This window comes from Lagopus leucura, unplaced genomic scaffold (genome assembly GCF_019238085.1).
Source record: "Lagopus leucura isolate 7727_CA_CO unplaced genomic scaffold, USGS_WTPT01 105-20_obj-0_obj, whole genome shotgun sequence".
Taxonomy (NCBI): domain Eukaryota; kingdom Metazoa; phylum Chordata; class Aves; order Galliformes; family Phasianidae; genus Lagopus; species Lagopus leucura.
This window is the reverse complement of record NW_024968773.1, coordinates 59,181-69,263: the sequence shown is the minus strand read 5'-3', so window position 1 is coordinate 69,263 and position 10,083 is coordinate 59,181. Positions and strand designations below refer to the sequence as shown.

Genomic DNA, 10,083 nt, shown 5'->3' with positions numbered 1-10,083 from the left:
TGAACCTGGTCCTGGGGCAGTGCCGTGGGAGAAGCGATGGCTTTGTGTGCTTGGATCTGTGGGGACATCGTGGGTGACATCATGGCAGCCCCTGGAGCTGCGTGTTCACAGACTGCCTCCTGCTAGCTTTCTCACGGCGCAGAGTGCTCTGTGCTCACTGTGTGTGTGGGTACCTAGGGTGTGCTAACAGCTCTGCTCCCACCTCGGGACTCCGCGAGAGCCAAGTCCTAGAGCTGAAGCATGCAGCTCCCACATGCATGGGGCTGATGCTCAGCCATGTGGGAGGCTGATGGGTATTTTGGGTGCTCTGCCACACATCTGTTTTCCAGGGCAGAGGCTCTGCTGTGCACTTGAGGTAAGTGGGGGCTTGCAGCCCCTCCATCTCGTGATGGGCTGGGAAGGGACGGGTGCTGCAGAGCCTCCCCTGGGAGGAAGTAGGCTGCAAGCTGCAGGGCCTGGCTGTGTGCAGCAGATGTGAGCTGCCAGCAGGAGCACGGCAGCTCAAAATGGCTTTCATTTGCATGGCGGTCCAGCATCGGAACAGCTTTCTGTGCCCTGTTGCAGTGCGCATCCTCATAGGCAGAGACCCCTGCGTGCCCATTCCTAAGCCACATGGACGTGGCAGACAGCTCCCTGCTGTCACTTTTTCCCCATATCCACACCCTTCCTCCATTCCAGCGGACCTGGAGGAAGATGCGAGCACAGCTTTTTGCTGCCAGCCCCTTTGGTGTGGCCCGCATGGAGAAGTTTGATGCACGGGATGAGGGCACAGTGCCTGAGGCCTCCCTGTGGCGCTGCGCCCGCCGTGTCATCCGCCTGTCTGACTGTGTCTCCGTTGGCCCCATGGGCACTGAGAGCTGCCCCAAAGCCACTGCCGCCTTCTACCTCACCACCACGGAGAAGAACTATGTGCTGGCAGCTGAGCATCGGGATGAGTGGATCGAGCAGCTCTGCCAGCTGGCCTTTCAGGTACACCCAGCATCTTCCCGCTGCTTCAGGCAAGGAGAATGAGGGTGCTGGGGGGGGGGGCCGCATTCACCTCCCTCTGTTCCAGGTCAAAAAGGAAGCAGCACAGAGTAGCAGCACCGGGCTGCAGCCCATCCCTATGGAGGAGAACTGCCTCTACTCCTCGTGGCAGGATCGTATGTGCTGCAGTGGGGCTGGGGGGGAGGGGCAGGGCTTTCCACTGGGTGTGCAGCAGGACTGACCTCACTCTGCTTCCACAGTGACAGAGTTCCCAGTGCTGGTGCTGAGGACGGAGGCAGCCGCCCGCTGTGAGCTGCACGGGCACTACGTGCTGGCAGCCCTGCCCCAGAGCTTGACGCTGAAGGATGCGCAGTCCCAGCAGCCCCTGCTCACCTGGCCCTACCCGTTCCTCCGCAAATTCGGCCAAGATCAGGTAGGTGCACCCTCCCCAGGGGCCTCCACCTGCAGGAGTAGCAGGTGCCAGCCCCTCACCCTGCCCTCTGTCCCGGCAGGACATCTTCTCCTTTGAAGCCGGCCGCCGCAGCGACTCGGGCGAGGGCACCTTCACCTTCAGCACCCCGCGAGCCCCAGAGCTGTGCCGGGCCGTGGCCGCCGCCATCGCCTGTCAGCAGCAGGGCCGGGAGAGCCCCCAGCTGGCAGCCCAAGGTCTTGGCACCCAACCCTGGGGGCCAGAGGCTGAAGACCCCCAGCACAGCCCAATGCTGGGCCGGCCGCAGCCAGGCTCGCACTCGGCCTCACATCCCTCGCCCAACCTTCTCCGCTTCCCCACCGTGGAGCCGGAGGCTGCTGGCCCTATATTGTATGCCTCCATCGCTCGCGGCCAGCAGCCCCACTTCGGGCCGTGCCCGGCCAAGCCGCTCTCCGAGCATCTCTATGAGAACATCTTCACGGCCCAGCCTCGGCCTCCGGCGGAGGAAGAGCAGGAGGAGGAGGAGGAAGGGCGCTGGGAGCTGGGCTGTCGCCAGGCCCCCGAGGGCCACAGCAGCGAAGCCGCCGCCCCCTACCCCGCCCGCAGCGCCCCGCAGCCCCACAGGCAGCGCTGGGGGCCGGGGGGAAGCAGAGGCGATGCGGAGGAACACTCCAGGCCTAAGGCTCAGCGCACCCTGCGGGCCAAACTGGTGCGGCTGCTGAGTCGGGACGGCCCCGGCGCGCGGGACTGGCCGTGAGCGGGAATAAAGGCCGTGCACCGCCCGACCCCGGGGCCGCGGCCGGCCGCCGGGGGGCGCCGTAACACCCTCCGTCATTGGTGTAACCGAGCGGCGGCTCCGCCCCGCCCCGCTCCTGTATAAGCTCGCGCCGGTCGGGGAGGGGGCGGTGCCCGAGTTCGAGTCCCCCGGCCGACTGCTTCGCTCGCCCGTTGCGCCGCGACCCGGTCGGCCCCGCACCGCCGGGCGGCCCTGCCCCGCCGCGGGTGAGTGAGAGCGGGCGGGACCGCGGCGTGTGGGGAGGAGCGGGGACCGGGGCTGAGTAGTGGGTCGGGGGTGGGAAGCCGGTTGCTTGGGTCAGGGGAAAAGGAGGCTGTGTGGGGCGGGTGGGGCTGGCTGGGGCAGGGGACACCCCGTGGGGCGAAGCTGGAGCGGGGGTCGGGGCGTGGCTGCGCTTCGCGGGACCCGGGGACCCCACAGGACGTGGCTCTGCACATCTTTAGATAGAGGGCACAGCCTCCGCTGGAGGGGGCTTCTGTCTCGTCCCTCCTCTCGAACAGACCCCGGCCCGGTGCTGCCGCAGCCCTCGGAGCGGGGAGCCCCGTCGGGGCTGTGCGGCCGCTCCATGCTGGGGAATGTCTGACACGCAGCCTGCGCCCAGCGAGCAGGGAGCAGCGGGTGTCAGCTTACACGCCTTATATAGCCCGGGCCGGGCTGGGGGGAGCGGGGGCACCGCGGGCTCCGGCCTCGCAGCTTCTCTGCCCCGTTGGGGCACGGGGAGATGTCGCAGAGCCGGGCCTGCCACGTAGGGCTCAGGAGGTCCTCGCGGTTCACTTTAGGCGAGGTACAGACGCGTGCCCCGTGCCTGGGCCGGCTGACAGCTGTCAGTGTGAGCACGGGGCATCCATTCCTCCTGCCCAGAACCCTGCGGAGATGGGCTCACACCCAGGTACAGCTGCTCGACCAGCTGCTGCTGCTGCTGCAGCCCAGCTGCTGTGCCAGGCGGCTCTAGTGGCAGTGTGCTGCTGTGCTGCTCACCAGGCAAAACGCCTGTGGCTGCCATCCCTCGTGCTGCTGCCTCTGTGCTGCCTGGAACAGCTCCTAGCAGCTCGAGGTTCTGTAATAGTGCTGCAGAGCCCGTCCTGGGCTTGGGATGGTTGAGTCTCACTGTGTGCATTACTCTGGCCCCTCGGCTCCAACGCCCCTTAGGAGATGCTGATGGATGTGGGGTGCGTCCCTAACCACGCTGTGGGATGGTCAGGGTGGAGCTCCTGCTGGCAGTGTGACCTGTCTCCTCCTGCCCAGTCCTGCTGGGCCCCCTCCTCGCCTGCTCCCCATGTTGTTCCCATGCAGCATGATGTCAGGATCACACCCTCTTCCATTTTGCAGAGATGGGCGAGATGGAGTCCTATAAGGTGATGCTGAACGGGCCGGCACCCTGGGGCTTCCGGCTGCAGGGAGGGAAGGACTTCAGCATGCCGCTCTCCATCTCCAGGGTAAGAGGCGCTGAGAGCTGGTATCGCCCACCCTCCTGCTGTCCATGGGTGGGAAGCTGCAGCTGTGTCCAAGCAGCTGAGGCAGAGCTGTACGGGAGATGTGAGCAAGCTGGGCCTTGGAACACTGGTTCTCACTCTGCTCAACTCCCTTAGAGCCACCCAGACCCTTATCAGCTCTGGTTTGGCCAGAGGGAATATGTGCTGGGGGTGTTCCGGGCAGGGAACTGCAGCGGCGATGTGAAATGCTGTGCAGGCTCCTCAGTGTCACGATGCGGTGGGAGGCAGGGGGGCCTCTTCCGGAGCCAGCCCTGTGCGGGGGCAGCTCTCTATGCGTGAACTGCGGGACCGGCCTGGTCTGCACTGTGATACCAGGCTCAGTGCCTGGGGACCAGCTTTGTGCAGGCACTGTGCCTGAGACTGCACTCCCACTGGTCCTGGGACAGGTCCCATCCGTAAAGCCAGCCCGCTTCTGAAGCAGGGGCATGTACAAAATGTGCTGCCAGCTGCTTACATCTGGGGCACCTGGTGGGAGCTTTTCGTGTGATGCTTACCCCGGTCGAAGCTGTCTCTTGGGTTTGTGTGGCTCCCCGTCCTTGGGTGGCCTGCACCACGGGTGCTTGCAGCAGCTCCAGCTGCAGAATTGCCTTATAAGCCTTGGAATGTGTCTGCACCGCCCGTGCTGCTGACGCTGGGGCAGCTGGCACAGGGCTGTGGCTCTGAGCACAGCACTGGGCACAGCGTGGGGCCTGCCCCCCGCACTGTGTGCACATCCCAGGCCACGGGTCTCTGCAATACCCACCCCAGGGGCACTGTGCAAGGCTGGAGTCACCCATGCCACTGCCCTGGGGCCGACCAATCTTTGCAAGGAACAGAGACGGCTTCAGCAAGTTTATTCTCTAAAAAATGTTTCTCTTGGCTGCAAGCCAGGGCTTAACAAAGGGTCTGATCAGGCGGTGGAGCCTCCGAGAGCCTGGGGCTGGGGCCTCATGGAGCAGCAGCGACGTGTGTGCAGGCCAGCCCCGCTGCAGGGCCTGGAGAGATGCTGCTGGCAGAGCAGGGCAAGGCTCAACAGGGTCCCAGCACCTTGGCTGCCCAGTGCCAAGGAGGATGCTCCCTTGTGCCTGCCTGCCACCTCGCTGGTTGACTTGGAGCCCTGGATGGAGGTATCTAGCCAAGGTGGCACTCTGAGGTGTGAGGACAAAGGCCCAGCTGGGCGGAGAGGCAAGGAAGGAAGCTGTGACTGGTGGGGCTGGGCAGGAGCCTCAGCCCACGGTGCAGGAAACGGGAAGGCTGGAGCAGCTCCTGGCTGGAATCTGTTGAGCTGGCACCTGCCGAAGGGCTTTCCTGGCGTGCTTGGGTGCGGCGGCGTGACGCAGCCTGCCATGCTCCCCCCTGCCCAGGCAGCCATGTGAAAACCTCTCCCAGCTCCTACTGCTGCCTTAAACCCATGCTGCTTCCCAGCCCAAGGGGCAGCAAGCTGGGGCTTGCAGGAGTGGCCGGGAGCCGGCCAGAGCTGCTTGCTGCCTCCAGCATCCTTCTGTGCCAGGTAGTGCCAGAGGTACTGCAGGGGATGCTGTGACCCTCTGGGAATGGCAGTGGAGCCGGGGTACCTGGTGCTGTGCTCAGGGCGTGCTGGGCTCTGCGCATAGCCGTGATGCTCGGTGGCAGGGATTTTCCAGCCCTCTGACAGGGCTGGGAATCTGGCTCGCTCCTTTTATGTTCATGTTGAACAGGGCTTGAGGAAATACTTGGTCTGAATCCAAACGCCTCGAGTTGTTCTGTGCTGGAGGAGCAGGAATGGCTGCAGCCTGCCCACGTCTGTCTGTCTGAGTGTCTGTCTGTCAATACCTGAGAGCTGTGTTCAGTGGTGCAGGGGCTAGGGCGCTGCTTATCTCCAGCAGAAATAGGGGTGTCCGGGGGTGGTCCAGGCATATCCCAGCCCCATTGCTGGGCTGGATGAAGGGAACAGACAAGACAGGAGCACAACATAGCTGGAAGATATAGGGGGCTCTCCCCGCCCCTGTGAAGGCTGGGAGCATGCCTGTGGTTTACAGCCCATGGGGTGAGCTGTGGGCTGCATGACAGGCCCTGACTCACCCTGCTCGCTTCCTGCCCCAGGACCTTGGGGCCGGCTCCATGACCTCCTGCTGCAGCTGAGCCAGCACAGCCTCTGCTGCTGGGCATTGCCTCAGAACGCCTGGGCTGTCCCCAGGCCACCTGTAGGGGTGGTGCTGGCACATCTCCCAGCAGTGCTGTGCTGCAGTGTGGTGCCTGGGGCAGGGCTTAGCTGCTATAAGGAAGAGAGGCTCTCTGGGATAACAAACTGGGGAACACAGGGAGCTCTGGGGGTTCCTGCATTAGGCCCAGTGTGTTCGGGCTGCAGTGGCACTGTGCTGTGGGAGCTGCCCGGTAGCGGGGTTAGGAGCTGTTCAGGGTGTGCTCAGTGGCCCACTCCATGGCTCTGGGCACAAGAGCATCGCTCCATTTACTGCTGGTTTCCCTGACACTCTCTGTTCTGCAGCTGACTCCAGGTGGAAAGGCTGCCCAGGCCGGTGTGGGAGTGGGCGACTGGGTGCTGTACATTGATGGGGAGAGCACCAGCGCCATGACGCACATCGAGGCCCAGAACAGGATCCGCGCCTGCGGGGACAGGCTCTGCCTCACTCTGAGCAGGTAGGATGTGTGGATCCTGAGAACTTACGGTGCAGCTGGAACAAAGCTGTGGCCCTGTACCCGTCGCCTCCCCGAGCCCAATGGCCCTGCTGCCATGAGGCAGCATCACTCATCTCCCGCAGCCCTGGCTGGATCTGAGGGCTCTGCATGGCTGGATGGGGCTCATCCCATCTGCGGCAATCCCGGCTTTAAGCCGTCACCTCAGACCGTGGGTTAGTGCTACCTGGTTACAGTTCCTCAGTGTCAGCATGCCAGCCATGATGGATGCTGGGCACGTGCAGATCTGCCTCACTGTGTCCTCTCTTGCAGAGCCCAGAACCACCTGGGGAAGCCACAGAAGGTAGGTGTTGCTCCAGCACTGCTGGCAGCTGCTCAGCCGTGGGCTGGGGGTGGGGAAGTCTCTGAGCTTACTCAGAGGAGCGGACTTTGCTCCTGGGGCCCAAGGGCTTCTTGGGGACCAGGATGTGTTTGGAAGGCTTGCAAATTCCCCGCATGTACAGCAGCTGCAGCACAGCCTTCAGGCCCCATGTTCGCTAGTGCTGGAGCTTGCTCTTGCATGGGGAGGCAGGGCTGGGGCCAGTGGCTCCTAAGCAGAAGCCACTTGCATGCTTTCTGCTTTGTACCTTGGGATGGTTGCGAGCAGCGTGAGTGCATGCAGAGCCCCACCACGGGGCACTTACTAATCCTCAGGCTGAGTTTGCAGTCTGGTGTCCCTGGGCGGGATGCCCCGCAGAGAGGGGACCTGGCTGGCAGAGCTGCACATGCTGTCAGTGCCAATGTGTCGCTGCGAGGCTCTGCGGGCAAGAATGGGTCCAGCATTCCCACCTGGCTGCCTGCTGTGCTGCCTGGCCCAGGGCTGCCCCTTGCATGCTGCTTGACGTGTGAGCCCTTGTCTGTGTGTTTTGTCTCGCTCAGGACTCACTCCCCTGCTCTGAGCCCCTGAAATATAACTTCGCTCCCAGCACCGCCCTCAACAAAACAGCTCGGCCCTTCGGGGCCGGCTCGCCTCCGAACCCACGGCCCGGGCTGGTGACGAAACCCGTGACGTACGTGCCCCTGGCGCCCGCCTGCACCCCCCAGCACAATGGGTATGTTGCTGTCCATCCTGCTCTCCAAGAATACCAGGGAGCCCGCTGCCCGGCCCTGCTGCACCTGGCATGCCAGGCACCTGTGGGTGGGAGTGGGCAGTGGTTCCCGTGCTGAGGTGCTGAGACTGAGCACCAGGACTGTCACACGTGGGGACACACACACATGCCTCTTCCTTGCTCGGGGCTGTGTCCTCCTGCACTGGCCTTTGGAAAGCGCTGCAGGGCATGGCACAGCAGCTGGTGCAGGATGCTCACTGCTGTCTCTGCCAGCCCTGCGACAAGGGGCAGGAAGGCTGTGGTTGCAATCAGCAGCACCAGCCCAGGGCCATGACACAATGCTGCGGGGATGTGCAGGACAAAGGGAAGCCATAGAGCCCTGCACAGTGCTGCCCATGCCAGCCCTGAGCCCTGTATGGATGCTCCAGTCTGCACATTGTGTACTCTGCTGCTCTGTGCCCGCCCTGCTGCCGCTCCTGCCCACAGGACCCTGGAGCTGGTCAATGGGGCACATCGCCCTGGCTGTTCTCTGCACCCGGTGGGTGCAGAGTGGGGCTGAGGATGGCATGATCAGATCTGTTGCCCCTGCAGCCCATTGTGCTCTCAGCCATGGGTGAGATGGGTACGTGTTGCAGGGGCAGGGAAAGTGGTGCAGGCTGTAGGTGAGCTCTGGAAACTTCTTGGGTTCTGTGGGTCTAATTTCACTTTCCTTCTCTTTCTTTCTTCTCTCCCTTTCTCTTTCCCTCTCTCCTACAGGTGCAGAGCCTTGACAAGTCAGTAAGCCTTTTGCCTGCTCTCTCTAGCCTTCCTGCATGCCTCTTGCCCTGTTAGTGGCCCACTGGTGCCCTGTTCTCTGGGCAGGGTTAATTAGCCCAGGGGCTCAGTGTCCCCAGGCTGACAGCTCCTGGCTGCAAGCTGTCCTTAGCCTGAAATGCAAGTGCTGCTGACTGCAAGGGCGTCAGGGTGTCCTTACACCAGGTCCCTCTCCAGCACAAGAAAGGCTGTGCTATGCACCCTTCTGTCAGCATCACTGGTGCTTATTGGGCACCATGCAGTTCACCTGTGTGTGATTTGGATCTTGGCTTATCCTTGCCCCATTCTCTCTTCTCCTGGCCTTTAGGGCTGGGCTCAAACTGCAGAGATGGGAAATCTGTCCTGAGAAGACATCCTTAATGGCCCCTTCCTTTGCTGATGGTGTGGGGTGGGGAGGAGGACAACGTATGATGTGTCAAATGTGTGCTGTCGTGCTACTGCTGTGAGCTTGAAGAGATGTGGGATGGCCCCAGGGGGGATGCTGTGGGGATCCCTGTGGGTCTGTGGGGCAGTGGTGTGTGCCGGTCCCTGTGCCACCAGGCAGGGGCAGGACAGTGCTGGCTGAGCACCTGCCCCTGTTGCTCATAGGAAACCACAGGAGCACCCCAGTTCCCCCAAATATGACCCCAGCAAGTTGCATCTGATCGAGGATTCTGAGGACTGGCAGCCCCGCAACACCAGCACCCAGTCCCGTTCCTTCCTCAAACTGGCCCAGCTGACGGGCACAGACAGCTGTAAGTCCCTGCGGGTCTGGGGCTGCCTGCGGGTTCCTGGAGTCAACCTGGCTGCGGGGTGAGGTGGTGGCGCTCTGACTGCAGTGGCCCTGTGTGTGGCATGGGCCATATGGGGGCATACGGTGGTGCCCGGGGTGCTGGTATGGGGGAAGCAGGGAGGGGTACCCAGTTCTCATCCCTTCGCACTGTGTGGGGCCGTGCTGCCGCCGACTGACTCTGTCTCCTCCTTTCTCCCTGCTGCACTCAGTTGAGGACCACGAGGACGAGCTGGTTAGGAAGCCCAGGTAAGGGGCGGCACAGGGTGTACCACGGCTCCTGGCTATGGTGCTGCGGGGATGGGGCTCAACCCCCCCCTGTTGGCCTCACACTCATGGCTGGTGGCGAGTGCAGCTCCTGTCCTCTGCTGTCCTGTCCTGTCACCTCCTGCTCCCTGTCCCTCTCTGTCCTCTCACTCTCTCTAGAGCTGAGGTATTCATGGAGCTGCAGCACCTGCACTGCTCTCGCCTCTGTGATGGGCACCGCCAGCACTGGGCCACAGCTGTGTCCGTCCTGTTACGAGGGTCCTGCCTGGGCACTGTGCTGCTGCTGTCCCCAGTCTGGGCATCCCCTGCAGGACCCTGGGCACTGCTGGCACTGGGGAGGCCAAGCTGCAGACGCAGCGGGTTGATGGGGCCTGCTGGCACTGGTGTGGCCTGACTACTGCTGTTGGGAGGTACTGGGCTTTATTTGGGCCTTGGGTAAAAGGTGCTGTGACTGTGGTGTGGGGCTGGAGGGGAGCTGGACTGGTATGAATGCTGCTGCATCACTATGGGGCTGGAGATAAGCCATGGGAGATGCTCCATGCTGTGTGCTGGTGATTCACCTTTGCGTCGCCATTTTCTCGCCGCCACAGGGGTCCCCGTGTGTCATTTTGGGGTACAGAGGAGGAGTGGTGAGTGCTGGGCCGTTACAGGGGTTCATGTGGGTTCTGCCCTGTGCTGGCAGCTGGACAGGACCAGGTCCATGGTGCCAGCTGAGCGCCTGCCCCTGTTGCTCACAGGCAGTCCATGCACCCCCCCGGCACCCCCACGTGTGACCCAGGCAAGCTGCGGCTGATGGAGGACGCTGAGGACTGGCAGCCCCGCACCGGCACCTCCCAGTCCCGCTCCTT

General features: G+C 63.1%; 2 protein-coding genes across 5 annotated transcripts in view; both read left to right on the top strand.

Annotated features, from left to right (window-relative positions):
* Window positions 1-56: 56 nt before the first annotated feature.
* DOK3 (docking protein 3) lies at window positions 57-2,178 on the top strand. The gene is made up of 5 exons (XM_042894727.1): window positions 57-355; window positions 679-969; window positions 1,055-1,142; window positions 1,227-1,399; window positions 1,479-2,178. Exons 1-5 carry the CDS (start codon window positions 254-256, stop codon window positions 2,151-2,153), a joined length of 1,329 nt encoding a protein of 442 aa, XP_042750661.1. The 5' UTR covers window positions 57-253; the 3' UTR covers window positions 2,154-2,178.
* A 138-nt stretch (window positions 2,179-2,316) lies between these two features.
* Window positions 2,317-10,083, top strand: part of PDLIM7 (PDZ and LIM domain 7) — an 11,629-nt gene continuing 3,862 nt past the window's right edge. The window contains exons 1-10 of one of the 4 annotated variants that reach the window (XM_042894738.1): window positions 2,317-2,398; window positions 3,522-3,628; window positions 6,150-6,301; window positions 6,611-6,641; window positions 7,264-7,389; window positions 8,143-8,159; window positions 8,788-8,933; window positions 9,181-9,217; window positions 9,826-9,864; window positions 9,973-10,050. In XM_042894738.1, the coding sequence (XP_042750672.1) occupies window positions 3,524-3,628; window positions 6,150-6,301; window positions 6,611-6,641; window positions 7,264-7,389; window positions 8,143-8,159; window positions 8,788-8,933; window positions 9,181-9,217; window positions 9,826-9,864; window positions 9,973-10,050 (731 nt within the window). In that variant the 5' untranslated portion in view covers window positions 2,317-2,398; window positions 3,522-3,523. The remainder of the gene's footprint in view (window positions 2,399-3,521; window positions 3,629-6,149; window positions 6,302-6,610; window positions 6,642-7,263; window positions 7,390-8,142; window positions 8,160-8,787; window positions 8,934-9,180; window positions 9,218-9,825; window positions 9,865-9,972; window positions 10,051-10,083) is intronic. The other 3 variants (XM_042894739.1, XM_042894740.1, XM_042894741.1) reach the window with 3 other exon arrangements.

Coding starts and splice junctions, on each gene's coding strand:
- DOK3 (XM_042894727.1), top strand. CDS start 254: ATGCATGGGGCTGATGCTCAGCCATGTGGGAGGCTGATGGGTATTTTG. Junction 356..678: donor GGCTCTGCTGTGCACTTGAG/GTAAGTGGGGGC, acceptor CCTCCATTCCAG/CGGACCTGGAGGAAGATGCG. Junction 970..1,054: donor TCTGCCAGCTGGCCTTTCAG/GTACACCCAGCA, acceptor CCTCTGTTCCAG/GTCAAAAAGGAAGCAGCACA.